The sequence below is a fragment of the Phoenix dactylifera genome, chromosome 2 (genome assembly GCF_009389715.1).
Source record: "Phoenix dactylifera cultivar Barhee BC4 chromosome 2, palm_55x_up_171113_PBpolish2nd_filt_p, whole genome shotgun sequence".
NCBI classification, from domain to species: domain Eukaryota; kingdom Viridiplantae; phylum Streptophyta; class Magnoliopsida; order Arecales; family Arecaceae; genus Phoenix; species Phoenix dactylifera.
In genome coordinates this window covers 650,254-677,791 of record NC_052393.1, presented here as the reverse complement: position 1 = coordinate 677,791, position 27,538 = coordinate 650,254, and the positions used below count along the sequence as shown (strand labels likewise).

The 27,538-nt window shown below is 38.9% G+C and overlaps 1 protein-coding gene and 1 long non-coding RNA gene across 9 annotated transcripts; both read right to left on the bottom strand.

Annotated features, from left to right (window-relative positions):
* Nucleotides 1-200: 200 nt before the first annotated feature.
* Nucleotides 201-19,450, bottom strand: LOC103708429 (protein ETHYLENE-INSENSITIVE 2-like). Of its 8 annotated transcripts, XM_026805159.2 has the most exons (11): nt 19,067-19,450; nt 18,775-18,976; nt 15,731-15,948; nt 15,291-15,377; nt 15,094-15,204; nt 14,793-14,993; nt 13,166-13,348; nt 3,412-5,868; nt 1,907-2,242; nt 1,044-1,365; nt 201-630 (listed from the first exon to the last, which is right to left on the bottom strand). In XM_026805159.2, exons 3-10 carry the CDS (start codon nt 15,890-15,892, stop codon nt 1,288-1,290), a joined length of 3,615 nt encoding a protein of 1,204 aa, XP_026660960.2. In that variant the 5' UTR covers nt 15,893-15,948; nt 18,775-18,976; nt 19,067-19,450; the 3' UTR covers nt 201-630; nt 1,044-1,287. The 8 variants fall into 8 exon arrangements, with proteins under 8 accessions (XP_026660960.2, XP_026660966.2, XP_038972398.1 ...); XM_026805165.2 differs by having other exon boundaries at nt 1,870-2,242; nt 18,775-19,450; XM_039116470.1 differs by having other exon boundaries at nt 18,775-19,450.
* Nucleotides 19,451-21,313: 1,863 nt separating this feature from the next.
* Nucleotides 21,314-24,109, bottom strand: LOC103708428. The gene is made up of 3 exons (XR_005507125.1): nt 23,794-24,109; nt 23,247-23,319; nt 21,314-21,689 (listed from the first exon to the last, which is right to left on the bottom strand). It is a non-coding gene; the product is annotated as an uncharacterized LOC103708428 (long non-coding RNA).
* Nucleotides 24,110-27,538: the final 3,429 nt, after the last annotated feature.

Sequence of the window (27,538 nt, the reverse complement as noted above, 5' to 3'; positions counted from 1 at the left end):
AATAAACCATTAGTTGGGCATGCAAGAATACGTAGAAGCATCCTTGAAACAGGAGTCATTTGATTTGTTAAAGCTATTCGAACGTCGCTTGCAGGTCAAAAGCTAACATGGTGCGGACCAAGATGAATTTGTTAGCTCAGCCCATGGATTTCCCTGAATGGGGCTTGGCAGCACTATTCAATAAGTTAACCAACCAAGAGTGAGGGTCACGTTTATCGAATTAGTCAACTGAATAATAATAAAACAAATATAAAATTATTGTTTAAAACCCATGCTTGGCAAAGAAGCAAAAAAAGTATATCAAACCCACCAACATCATATCCTTTAAATAAAACCACAAGCAACCTCACATCTAAGAGTAGTAGTTGTATTTGATATCCATGTACGGGCCGAAGGGCCCTTACTTGCCCTGGGCCGGGGCTGTGGCGGGTGGGGCCGGCGGCCCGTAGTACTGTGGTGTCCTCCACTCGGACCGTCCCCTGGCCCGACCGAGAAGGTAGCAAGCAAGGGCCAGGATCGCGAGCAGGATAAGGAACGGCACCGATATCACCACCACGTATCCCATCGCCTTCCAAACGCTGCTACTATCCTTTCCTGCAGGAGCATCAGAATGACCATCCCAGCTTCAGCCTACAATACTTTGCTGATCAGCACAACTTGTAATCGGGCCGAGTTGGAGTCACAGCTTCTTTAATTTCAAGAAGAAGCGCTCAAAATCATTCATGAACAGCTAGCTTATTTAAGAGATCTATGCGAACCCACAAAGATTTTAAGCACATAGTTCCGGTTAATTTTCATCATCAATTTGGATACATACATACATACATATGTATATATAGAGAGAAAGATACTCGTTCTTCATTCAAAAATGAAAAAAAAAAAAATCGTCGTAATAAAAAATACTACTAGATACAGAAGAGAGGCACGATAAAGAGAGAGAAGGGGGGCGAAATTAGCAACACAACTGGGGTTCCGTTTCAGATAAAGACTAGAATCAAAACAAGGAGAAAAAATCGAGATCCGAGAGAGAGAAGGTAGCGTACCTCTCTGATGCTATGGCGGATGACCGGAATATCCGAATCCACAGCTATGGGAGAAGGAGAAGAACTGGAGGTTGCCTCCTTTCTTTCAGGGGAGAGACGAGAAGAGAACGGAAGCGAAAGGAAGGTAAGATAGAGGAGGGACCGTCAGTCAACGGTGCTTCCGTGAAAGTTTAGTTTCCACCCAAAATGCGCGCCACGTGTCATATATTCATGCGACTTCAGATGACCGGTGTCTTCTAGGAGCTCAGCCATTTTTCCATGCGTAGTCTCGGTTCCCAGTTAGCGGCCCATTCAGTTTCAAGTTCTCAGCCTGCTCCGTATCCTGTATATGAAATTTTTTAAAAAACTATAATAAAAGATTAATTATAAAAATATCCCCAAAAAAAATAAAGATTAGACTAAATGATAATATGTTATTCTTTTTTTACGTAAGGCCAACTGAAGAGGGAGACTTCAGATTTAGAGGATGATGGGATGTGGCTGGACTCTTAACATTTTATCGCTATAAATGACAAAATAACATTTATCAAAATATAAAAAATTCAAAGATGAACATAATTATTATATTTTTATTATTATAATTCACCGCATCAATGGTAACCTCAAAGCATGAAGCCCTAATCAAAGTTATCATGTCTCCTCAAAATTCAGGTGGTTACTCAAAATCCACTAGCCAAGATGTCTAGAAGAACAGTTATTCAACAACCAGATCACCTTAACCTGGATACATTTTGATCCATTCTAGTTTCTACTTCACAATTGCATGAGGCGTAGAAAAGAAAAATTCATTATAAGTTCACTCAGTTCAAATTGAAAAATGGCTCACTTTGATTAGGAGGATAAGCAGGCTGATTGGTACATGCCTTTTCAGATGGTGCAGAGGCTCCTCCATTAGTAGCAGATGACTTCTTTGACAGGCAACGCTTGTAGCGCTTCAGAACAGAAGCCAAGTTTTCCTTCCCCTTCGGAAAGGCAATACCTCCTGCTGCTGTGCCGGACCGACCCTTGCGCCTTGAAATTGCACCTTCAACCTCCTTGATCATCTGTAACACTGAGCTTGCAGTAGTGCACCGGGTTCCGCCAAGGCTTTCCTTAATATGTTCGAGCCCACTGGTCCGCATATCAAGGTGGTCGATACACTGGCATGGTTTGAGAGGATCACGGGGATTCAAGAATGCTGGATCAAGTATGCCCTGCATCTCATATGATCCATAAAAATCTGTCAGCATAACTGATGGACATGTTAGTAGAAAATTCTTCTTTGTTTTTATCTTAACTATTTTATCAAAATAGTACATACAAGTACACATGATTCTTCCTTAAATGGATTATATAGCCCAGCTGTCTAGCTGTGATAAAACCTGGTGATGAGTTCATTCCTCAATTGTGTGGTTGGCAGGAGTTCTGAAAGTAAGTTGTATACTCTGGTAGAGTTCTGAAAGTATAAATATGAAGAGAAACTAGTGCTAAAGGTGTAATCTTGAGTATCAACACATGAAAGACCAAAGCACCCAATAAAAAAAAAATCCATTTCAAGTGTTCAGTTCTCCATCACCTATGCATGACAAGATATACATGAAGCTTTAGGTCTAACAACCTATGCCGACAACATTGGTTATTATCAGCTTCCTTATATTACGATTCAAGTGTCAAATTACAATACCAGTTGTCTTAATCCACAAGGGCTCTTCTGAATGCTCCAATATGCATCCCAGGAATCCATATCCAAGGTTCGGCTTTCCTTGAGTGAGAAGAGAGGTATTCTTGGCTATGGAGTTGTTTTATATCATGACTTTGACAAAGTTTAGAAAGAGTTACACCATGTTTAAAGAGAGAGAAAACACTCATTGGTACCCTGACAAATTATGGATTTCACAAGTATCAAGTGACCACAACTCCAGATTTTGGCTACAATCAAGGGTTTCAGCTCTCCTCCATGCTGTTTCTTTTCCAACATCCAACTTTTTTTTCCTTCTAAATGTTTGAACCTTGGAACACTAACACTATTGTTGGTGTATTTTTTGACATAGACACATCACGCCATTGCAGAGCTTACATATATCAGATATAGCCACACAGGGTTCTCTGCATGTTAACGGACTATATTTCTGTAGAACTGCCTGACTCATATCCTTGTGTGGTATATCATAAACCAATATACACATAAAATAGAACAATATATCCTACATGATATAAAAACATCGTTCTAGCCAACACCCTGCCATTCAACAGAAGGAAGAGGGAAAAAACAATTTCTTCAGTCACCTAAGTTGTAGAAATGACCATGCCTGCTATAACACAAAACGGGTTCATGATAATGTGTGATTTTTTTTTATAAAAAGAAAAAAGATAATGTGTAAATTTTTACCTGAAGACGGTTGAGAACATAGGTGTATTTGCCCCATAACTCTGGTCGACTTTCCATGAGCAACAGTCCTAAGATCCGGCAAATGCACCAGACACCAAAGCCTATAACCAGGCCAGATTGCCAAGTGCAGTGCTCCCCACAGTTAGACACAGAGGAGATGACATCATTCATATCTTCCTCCTCACTACACTTTACCTGATTCAACAAGCTAGTCCCCTCTTTCCGTAGGTAACCCTCTGCTGCAGCTACCCAGTCTATTAACTTCTCATCATACCCACCATTCTGAGTAAATAACCAACTTGATCCTTCCAAATCTAGGAGCTTTCCAAGACAAACTCTTAGAGATTGGAGAACCCAAGCTTCTGATTCTCCATAAGACATGATTATTTTTGAAGTAAAAGAGGTATTCAGTACTTGCTTCCTCTTCCTTGCCTTACTAGTTTTGATTGTTGAACTGAACATATTTTCTAATGGTTGTTTAACCCAGAAAGGTTCCGAATCCAGAATAGGGCTAACTACTTGACATAGGAAACTTTCATGGTGCTTTAACACGGAAAGCTTGTCGAGTGCTGAGGGAGCCTCTTCACCTTCAGAGACCAGATTGTTTGGATTTTGTGCTTGTTCATGTGCAGTTCCACTCGCAGATGAAAAGGAGCCAGAAATATTGAGAGACGAACGCCCGAAGGAATCTATGAGCTCTGAAATATCAGGAAAGCTAATATTTTCCTTCGTCGAACCCAAGAATGAAGGGTTTTCAACTGAGGAAGGTTCATACTGAGGCCTTCTAAACTGTGAACAGATTGATCCAGTTGATGCAGGGTTTTGTAAACTACTTTTACATAAAGAACCAGATGCATTCTGGCTCGAAGTATCCTGGAGTTGATCCCCATATTCTGTAACAGAAGATTTAGCAATATTAGGAGTCCGTAACCATGTGCCAAATTGCGGAATCTCAAAGTCCTGAATCTTGGGTATGTGACAATCCTGGCCATCACATTGGCCATTCACATCCAGAAACCGAGTGTCCATTGACCAAAACGAAGTTTGCGCTAGTGGCATATAAGATAATTCCAAATTCATAGCCTTCTCTTGCATGGGAGTGTAGTCCCTCGAGTTTGCTGAAGGTAGTGGTCCACTTTCTGTGTCTAATGAGCTTTTCTGGGAAGTGTCTTTGGTGCCTGCTCTTGCAGATGCATGGTACATTTCTAGATCCAAATTCAGTAAAAGATCTGTTCTCATGACCTTAGCTTCTTCTGTTAGCAGACCATGTAAGTCAAACAGATGCGCCCAAAATTCATTGAGAATGGCAGCTAATTGGCGCCGTCCTGCACGACTCAATCCACATGATGTTGCCTTCTTGGCATCATTTCTAATATTGCCACCCGTCACTCTGGCATTCTTACAAGACCCAGGTACATCGGAGGTTGAAGCACTCGGAGGCTGGACAGGTTCACATGCACCGCCCTTCTCACCATCCTTCTGATGGTGGACTCCAACTCCTACTTCCACATTTTCTTCTCTGGATACTTTAGTTTCATAATTCTGTGCAATACCTTTACTAATCACCTCGTCGCTAGAAACAATGTTAACTATGGAATTATATTCTTCTAAAGATAAGGATTGGATAATACAATCCTTATTAAGAGCCAGAACAGAAGCAGGCTTCTGGGCTTGCCATTCAGAATGAATGGCTGTCTTAGGCTGATCAAGACTGAATTCTGCAAACATATTATTGGATTGATTCTCCAATGACTCTATGGAGGTTGTCTCCTTTACGTACTCCTTTTCTTCACCATTAATGGTCTGACTTGAAGAGTTCTCATCTCTACCCTTAGATAGCTCAAGTTGATCCTTTTTCCTGCCCCATGTAAATATCTGCATATCCGGTCCTTTGCTGTTTTCATCATCTAGTCTGTTACTTTCAGACCTTAGTGGTGTGAATACCATATAAAGTGCAAAGACATAGGATGTGATGGCAAGGAGGAGAAGGACAAGTCTCACACCTCTTCCCATGCTTTCCCTAAGCTCAACCGTCCAGAAGCAATTTTCGAATAGCAACTCAAAAATGAAGATGGTATCTGTTGCAAGGAACACCAGAAAGGCACAAAAAGCAAAGATATCTGTATGCTGCGAGATTCTGAAAAAACCCATAATTGATCTGGACGATGACACTCGGAAAAGGGGAATCACTGAGGGTGGTACGAGGGTCGCCAATATAACTTGACAGAAGAGAAGCAACTGATAGATCCCCTCTGGTCCTACACTCTGGAGGCAGTATAGAGCCGGAATGACAGCAAGAGATTTCACTATAATGTGATGAACCCAAATAGGTAGGTTGATCTGAAAGAAGTCATGCAAGATGACTTGCGCACCAAGACTCCGAATGCAAGAGGTGATTACAATTGCGATGAGAAAAACCAGAGAAAAGGGAAAGGGTGCTGCAGGACTATTAAAAATCTGCAAGGATGAAAACAGTGAATGATCTATTAGGCAACTCCATTGGATTAGTTGTCTAGTGCATCCAATGTAAAAACTATGGAATAAGCTTGCATCAAGGAAAATTCAAAAGAGTTGGAAAATATTAATACTAATTTAAGGAAACATACCACAGGGCTGTCATAGTCTACTGAACAAGCTTACATGACTTGAAAGAGTATCCATCAAGTATTATTATCACAGCATTCTCAGAGATCAAATTCACAATTAAATTACTCTATAGATAAAAATTATTTTTGAAGCTTTATTTAGAGTTCCATGCTCTGCCCACTGTGAATGCTAAAGAATCAGAAACTCAAACATAGACAACATTCTTCCTTGATAGGATTATTCTTCTGTATGACATTTAGAAACCATGAGCAAAGGACGCATAAATAGCAAAACAGAAAAAAAAGAACATTTACCAAAGCAATGTACTTGAGGCATGCATGTGGGAGTGGCATGGTTCGCAGAAGCAAATCCATGAAATACCATCAGTTACCAATCCCTGCTTCCAACGAAGAGTAAATGCGCTTTCAGAAAGATGTTGTTAAAGGGGCGTCCTAGTGCATGAGACTCCAGTCATTACGGGTTTTGTGAGGGTCAAATACACACAGGCACACGGTCTTACCCCGATGTGCAGAGAGGCTATTTCCAAGTTCGAACTTGTGACACTAGGTCACGACGGAGCAACCTTACTGTTGCACCAAGTCTTGTCTTCTCTGGAGATATGTTGTTCACCTTAGTAAATGTCCCATTTCCTATGAATGACAGTGAAAGAACTAATTATGTTTAGAGTTTCTGTGGAAAAGCATCCCAAAAAGATGCACCTACAAATGGTTGCTGACCGGCACTTGTCACAGCATCATGAAACAACAGACACAAAAGATGTCAGTTAAAAATTAGTAGCCATAATCTTACCCCAAGGGTGCTGCACCCTCTCTAGAACATATACCCACTTATATATGTTTCCAACCAGCATTAAACTATCTCTATTATTTCCATGACAGCTGTGCTATTCATTATCTTATCATTTATTTTGCAAAAGATATGTGTCATATCATTTTCTCTATCATGATATAATTCAGTTATCATAAAATTAAACAAAAATCTAGTATTTAAAAATAAATGTTAATATTATTTTCATGTGGACACTTCCTTGATGCTTTCGTTCCTTAAATTCTTAAGCTCTCTACTCATGCACACGCTCCTAGTACAAGCAACCATAAACTAAAGATTGAGATGGCAAAATCATCCTTCCACTTATTCCCTTTTTTATTTTTCATGAAAGCAACAAAAGTAAGATTACTTTGCAACAAAAAAAACATAATAATGAGTTTTCATGGAGCATACTGAAAGCAACTGGTGAAGAAATGGACCAGAGATAAAACTGCAATCTGGTCATTGGCGCAGACGATGTTGAAGCAGGAGGGGTTAAGTGTTATGGGTTTTGTAGGTTGAAGGAGACAACAGGTTCTTCCTCTATATATAGTTGGGTGGAACTTTTGTTGGTATGAATTTTAAGAGCATTTGGTGCATGGTACTTGGTGTCCCCTTATTAATGGTAGGATATTTAATGTTTTCTAATTTTTTGATTCAGTTGACAGAGAACAAATTTACTAAGATATACGCAATCTTCCAAATAAGGTAAACAAGACCACAAATACAAAGAAGTATAGATGAAGAGATGCAGCGAAGATGACACCAAAATGCAATCGTTGGTGCAGATAATTTCAAAGAAAAAAGAAGTAAGCATTATGAATTTTTCTAGGTTGAAGGAGACAATTAGGTCTTCCTTTAAATATAGTTGGAGGGAGTTTCTCGGTGTAATAGAATTTAAGGGCATTTGGTCATTGAAATCCAGTGGTAGTACATTTACTATTTTCTAATTTTCTATGCATGACAATCTTAATTAGGCAAGTTGTTACACAAATGGAAACTAAAAAGTATAATTGAAGATATGGACAAGAGATAACACCAAACTATGGCCTTTGGTGCAGACAATGTTGGAGAAGGGACAAAGCATTAGGAGTTTGTCTGGTTGAAGGTGATAAATAGGTCTTCTTCCAAATATAAATAGAGGGGTTTTTCAATGCTATGAAATTTTTAAGGGCATCTTGTACATTGTATCTCACAAGATACCATCTTTTAAGCAAATTTTAAAAGGTACCTTTTCTCTTATTTCAAAAGGTGCCTTGGCAATGGTAATACAATCAATATTTTATAAACTTTATTTACTTAGTAAGGAGGAAATTTACTTCATTAAAAATGCATAATATTCCAAATTAGGTAAGTTAGTTCACAAATAGAAATTAACAAATATGGGCAAAAATGGACTAGAGAAAGACTCGAACAAGCCCAACCCACTTGACCCAATTTTAGCAAGCTTTCAAAGTTTTCATCCCATCAGGTTAGGTCGAGCCTAAAACACATGAGCTGATTAAACTTCATACTGAGCTCATGCTAGCCAAAAAATGTATAGGCTAACCTGACCTGGCCTAGAGTTAGATATAATAAATATATATGTATTTATATTTATTAATATTGAAATATATACTTTTTCATCTTAAATCCCTAATTTGTTTCTTCCACTACTAAATATCAGTTTCCATCATAGCCTTGCCCAACTTTGTCCTCATCACAACCCCCACTATTGCCTTGCTCACCACCTGCAAATGCCTCTCTCTCTCCTCTTCCATCAATGCACATGGGCACAACCGCCATCAGTTATGTGCCACCCCCTACTCTCCCTCTCTATGAACTACTAGCATCTCATCCATCATCACCATTAATGATCTCATAGTCATCCCCTCCCCTCCCCCTCCTCGTCAATGACAAATGACCAAGGAAGGGAACTGATTTGTCTAGTAAATTGAACTAGCCAGGGCCCCAGGCCAAGCTGGTCATGGGTCTAGATCAAATGGAGGAAGCTGAACATACGAGCCTAGAGAAGAGCTCACGTGGGACTTGGGCCTAAAACCAATGTGTAGGCCTTTAATATTATGCTTCGGCATGTCTCGAACCAAGTTGCACTTAGTCGTGCATTGTTTTAAATTGGAGATTACACCAAAATGCAACCGCTAGTGTTAATAATGCTGGAGGTTTTAGCAGTATGAGTTCTTTAGATTGGAGACATATGAATATAGTTGGCCTTTTAGGTGTAATGTAAGTTTAAGGGCATTTTGGCCATTGCATTTCAATGGTACATTTTCTCTGTTTCTTTTTTTTTTTTTTGATTCAGTTGATGGGGAGTAAAATTTACCAAGTTATATACACAACGCCCAAACTAAGTTGATCGACAAACAAAAGCTAGCAAGCATCGAGCGAAGAGATGGAATAGAGAAAATGCTAGAACCTGATTGCAGGATCAGATAATGATGGAGGGGACAAGCATTATGGATATGCTAGGTCAAAGGACACAATTAGACAAATTGATAAATTTAAAGACATTTTGTTTACTGTATTTAAGGCTGCAAATGGGTCGGGTTGACCCATGACCTGACCCATCCCTACCCGCTTAGATCCAATCCATATCTGATTTAAGGACCTGGGGGCTGAGTTAGGTTTCAAATTTGGACCTATTCCATATTTTGGCTCAGGTCAGGGTTTATTGAGTTCCGACGTGACCCGACCCGACCCAATTGTTATATGGGTCTAGTCTAGGTCTTTCGACCTATTACCCAACTCGACTCGACACAAGTTATGTGGTTTTGTGTTAGCATATAATCGAATGGACCTTGTTGTGGTTCAAATGTGGCCCGAGGGTGACCACGCTGGAGGAGTTGGGGGAGCTGCCGAAGTGAAGAAGAAGATAGAGATAGCCACCTCCTGCGACCGACGGTGTACCTGCACAAAACCTCACCGGTGTTTTCGGTGAGGGCCCTCCGACGATCAAGTTAGAGTGCAGTTTTGTATATCCAGCCAAGTGTCCCCCCAGGAGTTACTTGTTGATCGTTATTTGTAGTCCCGGCAGGGGTGCTTAGGTGGCAGAGGTATGGCGCATTCCCATCATGAGTGGGAGTGGCGCGCAGCCAGAGCTTGGTTGTGGCGCGCGGTGGAGTCTGTTCTTGAGAACGGTAAGGCGTTGACAGCCGTGGCCGGGCATGGCCTGTCCCCATCATGAGTGGGTGTGGCGCGCAGCCAGGATTTGATTGTGGCGCACGGTGGAGTCCGTTCTTGGGAACGAAAAGGCATTGGCAGAGCATGGCCGGAATAGTATGTTGTGGTGGTGTCGCAATGTACGGCCACGTAGGAGGGCGTGGGCACACACATGGATGCGGCTGCCGGTTAGGCCAAACTCGCTGAGAGGTCATGTTGTGCTTTTGACGAGGTCGGCTTGATGGGTGCCGAGGTGTGCTCGGCGAAGTGCCCCGAGCCCGAGGGTCGAAGTGCATTGCTGGAGAGGGCGCCCGAGCTGGGTCGGGCGTGTCGGTGAATAAAGTGGGCGCTCTGAGTTCGTCCGGGGCGCATCGGCGAATACAGGAGGGCACCCCGAGCTTGGCCAGGGCGCTTTAGCGCTCGGGCTTGGCCGGGGCGCGTCGGCGAAGGAGGTTGGAGGAACTTTTGGTGAAGTCCAAGGTCGGGCTGATTCTGGGCTGGACTGAGGATACGTCTGATTGGCGCTGGTGTCTATCAGGCCGAAATTGGGCCCCTTTTTGTTGTGGGCTGGACGATTCATTTCACCCCCATCAGACCTCAATTGTGGAATTGTTTAATAAGAAAAGTAGGTTAAAAACTAAAAACCATAAATGATGGAATCTTTAATTACCTTTGTTGTTAAATTTCTTGACCTTGTTCTTTATTTTATTCCATGATTTATAAGGCATTAATCATAGAACAGGTAGGGCAAGTTTATTTTAATTGATGGTTTAACTGACATACAGATCTTAACATGTAGAAAATCTGTAAACTACATTTATAAACTTCATTTGTGCATAATGTGGTAGAAATGGAAGCATAGTGCTTGAAAGTGCTAGGAATTCTGTGCTAGAATTTGTAAAGCCATTTAATGGTGCTATCCATCATCAATTAATTGGTCTGAAATAAATGGTGACAGCACCCCACAAAGCTTCTTGATCTAATTTTCTTCACATGACATAGGGGATGTTGTGGCAAACTAGATAATTGAGCAATATCCTTGGATGGGAAGGACTCATTTGGTTCGCAGGAAGAGGGGGAAAAGTTTGGTCAATAGGAAAATGGGAAAATGACTCATATTTGGTTGGAGTTTTCAAAGGAAAGAGATGAAAAAGTAGCTTTTCCATGAGAATAAGATTTTCATATTTCATGAAAAAGAAAAACCCACGTGGGACATGGAAAAGTGACTTTCTCATGGGCTGGAATTTACAGTAATTTAAGAGCATAACATGTATTTTACACAACTTTCCTATTAAAATAGATACTTAACCAAACATAAGCCACTCTAAAATGTGTCACTTCTCATGGTCAACCAAACATGCAAAAACCACTTTTCCAAGCATCGTATACCCAGGCATCAGCTTTCCATAAAAAATATTTTAGTGAGCTAAAATTTTTTCGACAAACCAAACGAGTTCTCAGATTGTTGATTGATATTGTGACTGACTTGGCACTCTATCCATACTCCGTTTCCATCTAGTAGATATCCCTAAACACAATAATTCATATAATCCATAAGGAATGCTCGACTTTTGGACTCTTTTCAATTGTTTTCTGAGCTTTATTGGAAAAAGTTATCATGCTGAATGTGTCATAACAAGCTTTCAAAGACAGATTCATATTTTGTGATGAAACTAGGATTTTCTTTCGTCCAAATTTAACTTTCACTTTAGAGCTCCATTTGTGTGATCTAGACCCAACCTGGACCCGATCGGGATCCGAATTTTTCGAGTTAGGACCGGATTATACATGGACCCGAGCTGACCCGAATGTTTCGCTGGGTCAAAAATTTTAGCCATGGACCCGACCCAATCTTCTATTGAGTTGGGTCTAGGTCTGAGTCCAATATTAGGACCCCAACAAGAAACTAGGGCGAGTCAGGGTCACTCATGATCCTGTCCCACCTAACCCATTCGTACCCCTAACTGTATTCCGGTGGTACTTGGGTAATGGTAGTGCATTTAATTTTTTTCTAATTTTTATAAGGTCGATGGGGTGTGAAATTACATACTTACAGATACGATCCCCCAAAATTAGGTAAGTCAGTTTGCAACCAGAAAGTAAAGAAAGAGGTAAAGGATAATAAGAAAATGAATCAACTATTTAATCATGGAAGGATCATCTAATTCAAAGAAGATAGCATAGTTGTCCAGTAACTCCAATATACAAGTTAATTAACAGTCCAAAATAAGTCTGTCGTACCGCCTTGTACTGCTCGGTATGGGGCGTACTGTACCGCACCGAAAGAAAATCGGTACGAAACACATATTCAAGTTGGTATAAGCCTTGTACCACCTATACCGAGGTGTAATGAGGTGTGTACCGGTTCGTACTGAGATATATACTGGTTCGTACCAAGGTGTACCAAGATGAACATTGAGAAAAATAATTAGAGAGCAATTTTAGCCCAGAGGTATACCGTACTGTACCAAACCAACAAGGTACCGACCCGGTATCTAGTACCGAGATTGCGGACCTTCGTCCAAAAGAAGTCTAGAAAATATTATAAACTTATATTTATTTCTACTACACTTCTTTTATCCAATTTTTGAAGCAACTATTTATGGGATTAACACAGATTTTTTTATGTAATCTAACCTTCAGGCAAGCCATTTGAGTCCCTTAGATCATGAGATACATATACATACATACATACATACATACATACATACATACATATATATATACATATATATATATATTGACAAGGAAAAGTGTCTGAGACCTATCATAGTTTGACAACAGATTTGATTCCATCAAAATTGATTTCAGTGTTGGTCTTTCTGTACTGGGTCAAGAATAAAGATAACAAATCCAATCGACATGCATTACGATGGAAAAAATTGTAGAAAATATACACCTACCATTTACTGAAATTCTGATATAGAACTTTGACAAATATGCACTGCAGAAACAACAAGAGCCAACATACTTATCAAAATGTGTCTAATGCAGTTTATGCTACATAATATCGACGATAATGCAGCTTGCAGGTTCACCAATATATGAGAAATTAGGTCATGGTTTTTAGTCCTAAATGCAATCTGTACATTTTATATACGGAATTGTACTGACAGAGGCATACTTATGTTAATCATGTAAATGAATGAAGAAATAGTGCACCAAAGAAGTGAGACATAACCTGGTCCACCAACATAAAAGCATCTTGAAATGTAGGCATTATGAGGCCCGCATTGTCAAATACAGCTGCTGTCGAGCTCATAAAAACAAAATTCACCAGGAAAATAGCAGCAAAATTAGATATTATAGTAAAAAGTGTATCATGAATTAAAGAGCCCACACTGGCATTTGTTGGTTTCTGCAGCTGCACAAAGACAAATGAAAGAGGTAATCATCTACTAGAAGCGGCTGAAACTTGGTACTGGATTATGGTATATAATATATATATATATATATATATATATATATATATATATATATATATATATATATATATATATATATATATATAGCCAACACAACTTTGTACCAAAATGAACTAATTAAGGATAAATGCCAATTTTGAACTCAAATGCTTCAGCATGAAAAATTAGGAAAATACCGGAAAGGAACAAATTAAAGCATGTCTAAGTTTAGATTGACAATGGGAAGAAATGATAAATAACATCTTTAGCACTTGTTAAATAAGTTATCCAAGCAGTAGCTCTGAGCAAGGTTCTCCGTCTCGGTACGAACCCCTTACTGGTACCATCCTATTATAGTGTCAGTATGGGGTATGGTATAAGAAGGGGAGTCGTACCGAGTGTCAGTACGGCACAAGACTGGGTACTGGTTCAATACCAATACAGTACGGAACGGTATGGCAAACCTTGGCTCTAAATAGAAAAAAAGGACAACATTAATCAGTTCCTGCACAACATTTAATATAGATAAAATCATTAGAGGGAAGAAGGGAAGACATAAGCCAATGTTATCAAACAAGTCCAGACAGTCTGGTTGGACCAGGCAACCGGAAACGGACTTATAGGCAGACCTATTCTAATCCTTGATCCTTAAGAAACAAATGAACCATATATTTTAAATGGAACCCAGCCTGAGCTATTCAAACCAATTTCTTGTTAAGTGGTCAGTCTTGCCATTTGAAGAAGAGCAAATCTCCATTTAAGATATTAAATGGCTCTTGTGTTGTCCATGCAAGGGTCCATGGGTAGTTAATAAGCTCTAGAATACTGACTACGAGTCAAAAGGAACAGTACCATTAATTATTTCACTCTCTAAAGAAGCATTAAGAATTATCTACAAGGATACTCATTAATTTAAGCTCTAGTGTACCATCATTCATAATCTAAACTTTATAATTAAATCCACCTTCAATGTATAATCCATCAAAACACCTTAGAGAAGTGATGAATTACAAGACTTTCATAAGTTATATTAAATAGTGATTCAAAAGTTGCATTCCTAATTCTTCCTCCAACTCTTCCTTTCCTTTCCTCTATTCCTAATCATCTGTTACTTCTCATTATCAAATTTGAGATCTTTTTGCACTAAGATACAGTACTGGATAAATGGCTTGTCCACTCTTTTATCCTTAAGCATGAAATTAGCAGATTTAAATGACAGATTTGCATATATGGTCACTCAAAAATAGAATTGAAGGTTCTTTGGAAAAAATCTGTTACGCACCATAATCTTCTCAAGCATTAAAATAAGATGACAGGAATATTAACAACTGAACTGTAAGGATGATCATCACAAACATATTTTCCAACGTAACCAAGATCCAAGAGTATGATGGCTAAGCATACCTGTACAACAGACGAGTGAATGTAAAAATTATGAGGCATGATATTTGAGCCAAGAAGAACCATGACTGAGCAAGCAGTCTGCAAATCCAACCCTGGATACCTATCATGAGCTATAGATGGAATATTTGGTAGACTGGAGAGCACTCCAAAGAGCGATACGAAGCTTGATATGCCATAGACCGCCTCTAATTTGCAAGAGCCCTAAGGATCATGGACAAGTGATATCGTCACAAAACACATTAAAAATTACATCTGACAATTGGATCATTGACGGTCTATAAAATACAAATCATAAACTTACCAAGAGGTTGAAAATATATGGAATTAGAACAGCAATGGTAGCAGAGAAATAGATGGAAATGAACTGGTTCACCCCAAAAAATAAACTGAATCCATGTGCAAAGCTCAGAATCTGGCATCATTAATGTTGTAAAGAAACCTGACGAATCAAGAAACCTAAAAATGGCTTTCATTTATTTGATGAAGCATAACAAATACCATTGTCAGGTCGGAAACAATCATCGATATCTGGGCTTGCACTCCAAGAAGGACACATGTCAACCTGCAGTACTCCTCATTGCAAATCTTCCAAATCAACAAAAACAAAAAAAAATTATTATTAATGGGAAGATAATATGCAGTACTAATGAAGTATTGACTACTTAACATGTCAAAAATGCTCAGGCCATGAATTTGAGTAACTCTAATTACTGGGGAAAAAGATTAATGGAAGTATGGAACCATAGTTGCAACATTCAGAAAACAGACTCACTGCAGAAATCATCATTTAACCCAAGTGCCAAGACAAAATTATGTCTTATTGAACTCTTCAAATTAACATAGGGAACATATCATGAATTTTAATGCAAAGAACATTCAATATTAGCAAGGGCAAAAGAAACTGAACAATAAAACTTAGCAAGGACAAAAGAGATTACCTGAGCAAGATTCTTTCCTGTGACTATGCCAATAAGGTTTGCAAGATACTGGCACAAAATACCAGAGCAATTGAAAAAAAACAGCACTAGTATAAGATGGAGACCAATATGTGCACCACCCTCGATAGCCGCTACCCATTTACCAAGGTCCATGTATTCCATGGACAATAGAAGTGCTGGTCCAATAGTAGGCAAATATTGACCTAAGCTGTTGAGATCTGGATAACTTTTAAAGTCAGTAGCCATATCTTAGACAAATATGTGTGTGCACCCCAGAAGAAGACAGACATATGTATGTATGTATGTATATGCTACAGAAGGCACGTTTCATAAGTTTACATCTAAATATAGCTGCTTAAATAATTAAAAACCCCTTCAATAAGCACCAAATACAGGAATTTGAGGTCAAGCATCAAAAACTGATAGCTCTAAAAGATTTTAGCTGCAGATGCGCAAATGAACCATCCTCAATAAGGCATACATAGAGATATTACGGCATTCAAATTAATCAAATTCTTCCTTCAAAGGAAAGGAAAATGCAGAGACCAATGCAAACCACAATGAATCAACATTAATAAACCTTTAGAACATGTAAGAGAAACTCAAAAACTGATAGTTTCTTTTGAAATACATTGGTTAGCAGGGTAGAATAGCATGTAAAACTAATTACCAACTAAAATGGCCCTCAGGATTTCTTCATGCATTAAAAGGTGCAGAGCTGCCTATTATCTGAAAGTCGCCTTTGCACCAATCTAAGCACGTAACAGGGATGCAGCAAGGGTTTTATTAGAAAAAGCTAACTCAAGAGGATTGAAAGAACAAGCACATAAAAATAAAATCACCCCTGCATCCAACAGCCACTCATATATCAAATTAGTTCTTTATTAAGAATTGCCTTTCAAAGTAAAAGAAAAAAAATAAAATATAAAGGAGAGGAAGAGGTAGCTGTCATGCTAATGAAAGTCTTACAAACAATAGTGACAAAGAAAGAAGATTTCTTTAAGCTTCATGCACAAAATAATGTTGGAGAATACAAAGCATTTCACAAATTCAAAATATAGGAAGTTATAAAAAATACATGTCTATGCATGCACATTTTGACAACAAGCTATTCAGTAATCTTTGCGAGATTACTGGATAGCTAATTATCGAAAATATGCGCTTATGGGCATGTATATATTATAAAGATTCATAGAGAAATAGAAAACCAACCATCCAATACATCAAAATATTCGAATCGTATCAAAATATTTTAAAGGTCATAGATCGATGGGTGCTTTTTCTTTAAGGATTCCAAGTCAACTTTAAGGATCTTCTCAACCAGTCGCTCAATTCAGGGTTCATTCTTTGGCATTGCAAGCATATCCAGAAAACTGAACCAAAATCAGTTTCCATTTGTTGACAATAAAGTGAGGATGGGCGCAATTAAATATGAAATAGCTCAAAACAAATATTAATATACTCTGGACATCTTCTATACATTCATGAATCATGTCACTGACTTGACTGAAGCTGCAGTTATTATTATAGGTAGCGTGCTGAACAGAATGAAAGCTACACAAAACCAGCTTCACGGACAATTTAACCATTTAAATACATGTACCAAGCAGTACCCTCTTGGTCTTGCTCTATTGTTGCCTTGCCCACCTAGAAGGGAATTTTTGTCTTTGATTGGTGAATGACCTATCCCTCCAATGTGCAAAATCTAAACAACAAAATAACCCTCAAGAAGTGCACAAACAAAAATAGAAACGCATGGTCATAGTTTCAGAATATTGGTAGACAAGACTTGCTGGATAAGGCTATGTTAAGTTACATGCACATGGATAAAAGTCTAAATGACGGTTAGGAATGTGGTGTTACCATCTAGCATAATTGATAATTATGTGAAATTAAATGGGTAAGCCTGGATTGATTTTAAAGGTCATAGAACGATGGGTGTTTTTTCTAACCTATTGACCTTTTTCTCATGGAAAACAATCAGGGTAAGCCTTAGAAAGCTGTGAACCACCTTAAAGCTGCCTCTTTTTTTCCCCTTCCCCTTGCATTTCTTCTAAATTAATGGAACTAGATCGTCTAAAGTATTTCTTACAAAGAGAAACAATTTAACGGAACATAGAACCAACCATCCAAGACATCAAGAATCCAAAATAGGCATAAAAAGGTGGGCACTTTCTATAATTCTTGAGCAAATTTCTTGTCAAAAGCAAGCAGGGTAAGCCCTAAAAGCTGGTGTACTACCTTAAAGCTCCCTCCTTTCTTTCTTTTCCCCTATGGTCTATGTAAAGGAAGATGGATATAGAGAATTTAAACTATTTGTTCTTACAAAGACAACACATTAGAAGAAAAAGAAGAAGAAGAGGAAGGAAAGCAGTTTTCCATGACATCAAAACTTGAGAATGTTTATACAAAGATGGGCTCTTTCTCTAATCTTTCAGCAAACCTCTCATCAAAAGCCTTAAGATCTCATCTTTCTTTCCTTTCCCTTGTGCTTCTCCAAGTTATTAAGAATCCAATCTTCCAACATATTTCTCATCAAAGCAAACATCAATAAGTTGTAAATGATGGCTCACTACCTTAGAGCCCCCTCCTCACTTTCCCTCCCTTATGTTTCTCCTGAAAATAAGATGGAAACAAAGCATCTAAACCATTTATTCTTGCAAAGAAGATAAAAATCAATCATCAAAGATATCAAAATCTCAAAATGGGCGTACAAAGATGGCCCGTTTCTCTAATCTTTTTTAACAATTTTTTTATTAAAATAAACAGAGTAATACATAATAATCTATGATAACCTTGAGGAGGGCTCCTCTCTTTCCTTTCCTTGGCGTTTATCGTGAAAGAAGATCGAAACGGGGTATTACACGAACCAAGAAGGAAGGTGAATGCACGTGGAGATGGATCAGATGGTAACGTTTTGGGAAGCAGTTAAAGATGGAGAGAGAGAGAGAAGGGGCGAGAGGGGGGCAAGAAAAGGAAACATCAAGAATCCGGTCTTTTATCAAATCTCTCATTGACAGGAAAAAGGGTAAGTCGCGAAGTACCTCAAAGATGGCTTCTTTCTTCACGTTCCCTTGTCTTTCTTCTGACAGGAGATGAAAACAGATGACTGGAAGGTAAGCGGGGCTGGATTAAAGAATACAAGAGAATGAAACCTCTGGGCTCTGGTGAAAACCAGAAAGAAGAAGACTTTCTTGAAACGCTTCTCCCTTCTTTCCTTCCTCTCGAGCGTGTCCAAATGTCGATCTGCGCGTTGCAATAAGTGCAGTCCCGCTCACTCCCAAACGCAGTGAATACGCTCGTTAAAGGCTTGACAAAAAGGATAAAAAGGCCAACCGTGTATCCTGTCTCGAACCTCGGACAGGGGGAATGGCCCGCGAGAATATAGGGCCCCGTCATTATCATCGGAGGCGCTGCAATCTTTACCGACGTGCCCATTATAAAAACTTCTCGCGCAACAAGGATCTGCTTCCGTAACGCCTATCGCTTGAAGCATGGAAATATCTATGCCAGAGACCGGAAAGGAAAGAACTTGGCTTGGGGAGATTTGAGCCGGTCCGGTCCCACTCGAATCAGATTCGCTCCTCCCCAACAGGGCCGCAGTCCCCTCCGCGAGGAGAACGACGGCCTCATTCCCATGGCAGCCACCGCCCTCGGCTGCCGGAATCTCGCCGCCGCCCGCCCCGCTGCTGCTGCGCACCGCCCGCGGCCGGCGGCCGCGGATGCCCTGCCTCCGTATGATGCAATTAAGAAAGGGGAAAATCGAAGGCGGTACGGTATATATTTAAACACAGGAAGTGAGTTGGTGCCGGGTCGGGCCTTGACTGATGCGGACCGGATTCGATCCGGTCGAAACCAGCCTTGGGTACACGAACCGAACCAGACCGTGTTATATTTCATGTCCATCTATCTAACATTTCGTAAAAAATAATAAAATTTTAATAACACCAATTAGTATTTGATGTATATTTGCACATTTATTTTCAAAAGCTCAGTAGCACTGAAAATAACCCATTTTATCAATATCTCTGATGCACCAAAAACAAGCAATAAAAATTTACTTTTATCGACAATAAATAATTGATTATTTTTCAAAAGGTACATATGATAACATCATTTCTATAGAAGTTAATAAAATACCATATGATAATTGATGTTAATATAAATTTGCACAAAACTGCTATTATTATTTTTATTTTCACTCTTTCTAAAGGTAATATATCTTTTAACACAAAAAGATTTAAAGATTTGACAAATAATTTAAGAAAAAGAAATGGGTAATATTATACATGCTGCATAGCTTTGATCATTTTTTCTGTTGGATTTCTGAAAACAGAGACAAGAAACAATATAATACCGAATGGGCCCTTAAATTACATGTAAATTTAGTTTTGTTTATATATTTATATATTTAAACATGTGCGCACATAGGCATGTATATGTATGTCATGGAAAAGGCTGATAAAAATAAATCAGCCACTCTTTAATACCATCAACTCTCAAAAATCTAATGAGTGCATTATTTATATCTAAGTTTTTGATATAGCTAATAAGAGTTTGTCAATTTGGTAAGTTAGCAACCATATTATTGGAAGTACACTCTTTGCTTTTTATATGAAAAGCCATGATTTATGATAGCTTAGGTATAAAACCCCTCTGGTTAAGAATCTAGTCCTCAAAGGAGTGAAAGCATATGGGCATTATCCATCAGTGACAGGAACTTTAACTTGATAAAAGAATCTTGTGTTTTATATCAGGATTTAAGAGGATATGCACATAAAGTCTTCGGTTTAGGGTATTCTGAAATATGTGAACCCTTGAAAATTGAAATACTCAGTTCAGATTTTTTTTTTTTTTTTTTTGGAGCCGGTAGTTTTGATTGAAAGCCTCCAAAGGCAAGTACTACAAAGTGAGGCAGGTTCTGTCTGAACTGGCAAATAACCCGGTAAAAACAAAGATGCCCAAAATCTTCAGCCTAGAAGGGGCATATATTCTAGTCACTCTTAATGTGATTACTAATATTCTAATCCTACTTCATCAGGGTTCTCTTTCAAAATTGTGTGTTGTAATAGTTATCATTCAATATCGTGTTACGAACCGTTGATCAAATTTGATGATTTCAAAGAATCACTGTCATTGTGAGCCTGCCAGTTCATTTTGGCCACGTTTGGAGCAAGTTTAGGAGTCAAGTTCAACATATCCAGCCCTAATTCTTATAAGAAACTCCAGAGGCCAAACGCATTGATGTTAAGATGAGTAAACTCCAATTATTCAGCAAGAAACTCCTACAATCTTAGCGTAGGCTTTAAAGACAATACATAAGAAGCTCCTTCAAATTTATTTGCTGATAACTGTTTCTTAATTTGCAAGTTGTAACAATTGCCTTGAAACCGAAAGCATAATTAAGTGGGTATAATTATGTTCGTAGATGTTTCTCAGAGTGCCATCCTGGCTTTTGCATGTACTCATAAAGACAAAGTGATAATCTAGGGTTCAATGGAAGTCCAGTGTGGTTTATCGAAGCCACTAGATCAAGTCCAAATGGAAAAAAGAAAAAGAAAAAGTGGAATACAAGAGAGTGCATATGTTGTATGGAAATAATTTCATGAAAAAAAGTATACAATTTTTGTTTAAAGAAAAGAGAGGAGTCAAGCTCCACCTACTACATTAAGAGAGAAGTTATACTTAATGTCATCACGAATAATACAGAAAGAGACAGGTTCTCCAAAGAACAATATTTCAAGAAACACCCCATGGTGATCTACTATACAGATAAACTCAGGGCTTCGATGTTGCACAGGGGATTAATAAAAAAAAAAAACGTTTCCAAACCACTAAATATGATCAGTCTACACTTCATTGCACACTTTATTATTTCTCTCCATATTCTGATCATCAATTAGGATGAACTCCTTCCATTGCAGAGTGGCCACCAGCCAAGAGTGTGGACTTCAGATAGCTGAAAAAAGAGGGGGAAAAAAAAGGACCATCAATTAACACCATGTTGCTTGACCATTGTCAATAAAGAAACATGCATATCATTTAAAATAGAATACCCGGAATTATCTACCTGACGATTGTTGATAGATTGTTGAATTATATAAATAGCAGTCAGAATATGGTAACTAATAAAAAGTCAGGGGTTCGAAGAAAATGGACAGGTCCATCCAAGAAATGGCCAAAAAGGTTAAACAAACAACAGACAACTCCACAGGACATGCTTTGAAATATAGCTAGAACATGACTATGGTTACCATGAATAGAAAGGCGACCAGCCAGGAGAAACAAGAAATAACAATACCGAGGTGCAAATGCCCCACGGAGTAGCTACAACCACACATCAAGGTCGGCCTTACAAATCCTTCTTTGCTCATTCCTGTCAAGGCCTACCTTCATTGTTGATATAAGCATTTACAATACTTCTTCACAACCTTGGCTGCTTGTTTCTTGATATTCTGCAAATCTAAGCCCCTTACTTACTAGATCCTACTAATCCACTTGTTTTCCATCATTATGTCTGATAGGTGCTGTTCTTAAGTGCTTGCTCTAATTTATTCATAATAAACTGTACTATTCTTGTTCTTACCGCACATCTACCTTAGCAATCTAATATCTAAAGTTCTCGTTGTGTGTGCTTGCACCCTCTTCGTTGTGCACTACTCTAATCATGAGAACACATCAGGCCATGCTCATGTCTTGTAGAAATTTCAATAAGCAATCCAGGGCTAGTGGCTAGTGTTATGTATTATGGTTTCACATTGAACTTGACTTATAAGAGAAATTCAATTTGCAAGATATTTGTGTATTTATCACTTTTTTTAATCATATTATTGCTGGATTGGTTTCTAAGGGCAATATAATAAACAGTCTAGATTTCTAAATAGTTTTTTTTTTTTTGTTACATAAACCAATTATTATACAGATACTCCATAACTAATTGTAGATTAATTTAAACTTTTTTTCCTGAGAAAGCACTTAGTTAAGTGTCCAATTCAAAGGGAGTCGATCAATCATATGTTAACAGATACAAATTGGCCAACTTTGCTGAAAGGGGTCATAAACAGAGATGAAGAGAAAATGAACATTCATTGCTATGTTCAGATTTTTACAGTTGGTCCCACCTCAATTCTAATACACTGAAACAGTCATGGTTTTCTCTGACTTTCATCAGAAGTAAAATGTTCAGAATATACATTTGATGATGTCAAGTTCTTGCTGCAGATTGGAAGCCCAAGATGACTTTTTCTTGCATGAAGGCAATCTACTGTGAGAGGCAGTGCACTTTAATCATTTTTAGAGTGAGTGTGGTCATTTGGTGTCGGTGTATCATAAGGGAATCTATTAGGAAAATTGTCTATGGTGTGTGGTAGTTACTATTAATCAGCTCAAGTCATGGTCCAATCCAAATGGCTGCCTCCACACTCTGAAAATATTTCTTAGAGTAACCTTGGAGTAATATTCCTCAGGCTTTTCTGGAAAAAAAAATAGAAAACAAAATTAGGGAAAGAGATTTTACCTTTCATAGAACTCAGTTGCGAAACGAGATCCATTGTAGCAGATGAACCAGAGCAAAATAAGGATTAATATGTCTACCAGAGTTAAGAAAGCCCACAATCCAGAGTATCCTTAGTATAATATCATAGGAACAAAAACTCCAAAAATACCTCGGTAACCCATGAAGAAACCTAGAAGGAAATGGTGGCGATTCTGTGATATGAAAGAGAAACGAAGCAGCTGAAGCAGAGCAAAATAAAGACCAGCACATCGTCCTTAATATAAAAAAGGGGGGAAAATTTCATGGATTAAGAAACCATAAAAATTACAAAAATTTGATGCAATTCTGTAGCCCTTGCATGACACTGAATAGAAATTTCAGACGGAGCCAAATTATAAGAAAAAGAAGTGAGACACGGCGGATGCAAAAGCTCAAGTAGTGATTCCACGGTAGGTTTCTTTAATTCGCCGAATCAAACAGCAGAACCTCAAAGAAAGAAAAAAAATTGAGCCGTAATGGATGGATGAATCCGAATTAAAGTAGGGAAATATTGGATGAGAAAGGATACTGAAGAGATAGCGCTCCCACCAATCGAGCATGTAGAGGCCCATCGTCACGTTGTAGAGATGGATCTTGCGGCTGATCCAATTCATCGTTCCCTCACTTCTTTCCTTCTCCGATTCGAAGCGAGAGCAAGAGCGAGAGAGAGTGGCGATGGAATTGGGGAAGGCGAGATGACTCTAAATAGCGAGTTGGAGGAATTCGATTTCTTTTAACAAGTCAACGTCGCCGGTCAGAAATGGGGGGAAGGGAAGACGAGTGGAAGCCGGCCACAAGATAACGAGAGATTAGAAGGGCACCTTCCTCCGTTGCCCTAAAGAGAATAAAAATATTAATTCTTTATTTCCCTTGTTACAAGGACCTGAGAAGATTACGTTTACTTTATTTCTCAGTTCTACGGGCCCCAAGGGTCTAGGGGCGATTCTATCCACGTGGAGTACCTTGTTTCGGGTGGGTGTGTTTTGGGTGTACGAGGTTGTTTTTTCAGAATCGTTTCTCATGCTTGACCTTTTCAAAGGAATGGAGCCGAACGCTGCGGAATTATAAATCATAGTCAAGGGAAGAGCGTGGAGGTGGGTTTGGACTGGGCTGATTCCATTGTCTTAACTCGTAAATGTTCATACACGCATGTTGAATACAATGGCGTTGAAGATTACTGCTGCATTTGACTAGCTGGTGCTTCTAATAATCATCCTTCTCTTTTTCAAGACATAGCTTAAAAAAGTCTAAATTGTTGGAGTACCAACTGGCCAAATTAGTAAGTGACGAGAAAAATATTGTTCATCTTAACATCAGGTTGTCCTGATTTCTTTGATCTTGGTCTTGGCAGACGTGTTATGCTGGTCGGTCCACCCAAACGCCAAAGATTATTAAAAGAGTGGCAATTATGGTTTGGATAATGGTGGACCTAGCTTGACCATAAATGCACAATCAATATAATTAACATTGCAGATATACCATGAAGATACATTACCGTGCAATTATCGTGCTTTCTGACAAATAAGATAACTTATATTTGCCCCATTCTATATATAGGGATAATTGGTAAATCCTCGGGTAAACACGTTCAAGCACTGTCTCTCTCTCAAACATTCTCTCGCTCTCATTTTCTTTCTTTCTTCCACTGTTGCTCGAAATCTTTACTGAGTTAATCAACAGAGAGTCTCCATCAGAAACTTTCCAGTGAGTAGACTTTCTTGGAGGTTATACTTGCTTCTCGAAATGGTGACTTTAGTCCAATGAATCCTAGAAGCTGCCCTCTAGCTCTTGGATGACCTGCCTTTCACTTCGACAAAGGCCAACCTTGGTGTACCTTATGTAGCGACCAACCTCAACCCGGATTCTAGGAGCAACAGTAAGTTCTCCTTTTTCTTGGTGCAAGAGATAGAGATCAATTTCACTCTCTCTCTCTCTCCAATAATTGGCTGACCTTCCACTGGACCTAGTTCTAAATCCAGAGCACTCGTAAGGAGCAGATGCCTTCATCATTTCTGAATTTTAGCCTTCTGATAGAAGTATGCCGTATTGGTGTGTATGGATATGTGAAGATCAAATTTAATATGATGCTATCTTTTTGTTGTCATTGAAATTGGCACAATCATTACCTTGACAAAAGTACTTTACATACTGAACCATGCGCAAACCTAGGTAGTGTATGCTTGCCCAAATTATAGCAGACCATGCACTCTCAACTAAATCAGACTAATGCAGGAGTTGAACGTAGGTCTATATCACCATCACCATGAGATTTGAGTGGCGAGGTGAACTGACTTCCGCCACCCGCTTATCGCGTTTTGCGGCAAATCTAACTGCATTTGGACTGAAAGGCAAGATAAAGCTTGCTTGCAAAGCATAATATTCCCAAATGTTCGTGGGCCACGTGGTGACCTTTTACGGCCGTGTGACTTGCTTGACGTGGGCCCGAATGGTCATTGCCCAAACTATTCTTGGCCCAACATATGGCCTGACCCAACGTAGCTACTTGTGCGTGGGCCGCTTGCTGCGCATTCCTATCTCCAGTTCATGTCTAAATAAGTCAGAAGCTACAAATTTTACTCAACCTGCCCTGTTTGTAATCATGAAAACCATTCCATTATCCGGACCAAATTCAAAGAAAGACATACTTGACACCAGTTTAATTGGATTCAAAGTCCCAAACCACGAGCTCATGTTGGTCACTTCAAAGTCTAGATGCGAATGCACCCCCGTACACAATTTAAAATATTGCAGTTCTGAGCGAAACTTAACCTAAGCTAAAAGTTCAAATCCATTCAAATCTAATCTCAAACATCACGATCGGCTCGTGGTCAGCCCTAATAGATCTCTTGACTAAACACATGCTTGCATGGGTCGTCACAGATAAAGTTTTAATTAATAGTAAAAATGCATGGTAAATGTTTGCATCAAAATCACCTGCTGCTGCCCACGCTCTTGGACAGCTTAAATGACCGGAGGATGGTGGAAAAGGAGCTCTGCATATGTAATTGCTTTATTCTGTCCGTCTCCTTTTGATCTGTAACGTAAAAGTTGGGGATCTCAAGCTATCCGCTTTAATGTTATTCCCCTGAAACTTTTAACTATCTAAACAAAAGAAGATAGCTCCCTTTACGTGTCTGTTGATCATTAGAACCTTTTGAAGTTGCCACGATATTAAAATAAAAAAAAAATCAAAAATCGATTTTATCAAGAAACGTTTTCAACATATTTTTATTATGAATTTTTAATAGCAATAGGTGGCTAAAAAAGTATACAACCCAGGGCACCAGGAATATGCTTTATTCACCACAGCTTTATTCAACACGAATCCATTGCTTCATGCGCCTCCAAGCGTTTTAAAAAATCAAAATTGTCGTATGGGACTAATACGCTGTGCAGACCTACCGTTCAAATGGGTCAAGACATCTGGATTGGACTCAAACCTGAATTACAGACGGAAAAGACTTTAATTTTAGAACATGGACTGAAGGGTTTACATTCGAGCTCTACATCAAAGCACAGATCTAGACGTCTAGTGCCCTCGGTTTTGACCCAAGACAGCAAAAGCCTAGCCAAATTGAAACCACTTAAATAAGATTTGCCATCTTGATACTGGATTCCATAACGATATCACTCTATAACAGCATCGGTATATGATACAATATAAGACTGCGTATCGGTATGGTACGATACGGATGGTGCCAATTGGTACAGTAAATTTTACACCTAAAATTTCAAATGCATGCTCTAGGTTGAGAAAATCTAGACCTGAAGCCTATCAGGAGCATCCAAGAACATACTGGATTGAAGTTTGAATCATTCACAGCCTCCATCATATCCCAATTAGTATTGCGGTATTAGTATATATGAGGGAAAAATTATAGTAAAGCCAAACATGGTTAAAGAACCCAACTAGATAATTGAGATGCAAGATTTTATCTACAAAATCCGATATAAAAAGTTAAAGAGCGTGGGCTATATGGTTAATGATGATGCTGGTACGAACCTACCCTGCAACAGAGACTTTAACTAATCAATCGGCTTAGGTAGTGAGTAGAAATTTCAGCGTCCGTGACCGTGACAAATGGATCAAACAAGAGTTCCACGTTGCATTAGCTTTGGTAGATATTCCTGGTCTCCTGGTTAGCATATCTACCTTTCGAAAAAGACATTGGCTTAACCTCCGCAGGGAGACGAATTTTCTATTGATTCTTCCCATTGCATACGATGCTACCTCATCAGAGTTGTCAAGAAAACATTTATATATCAAGACCATA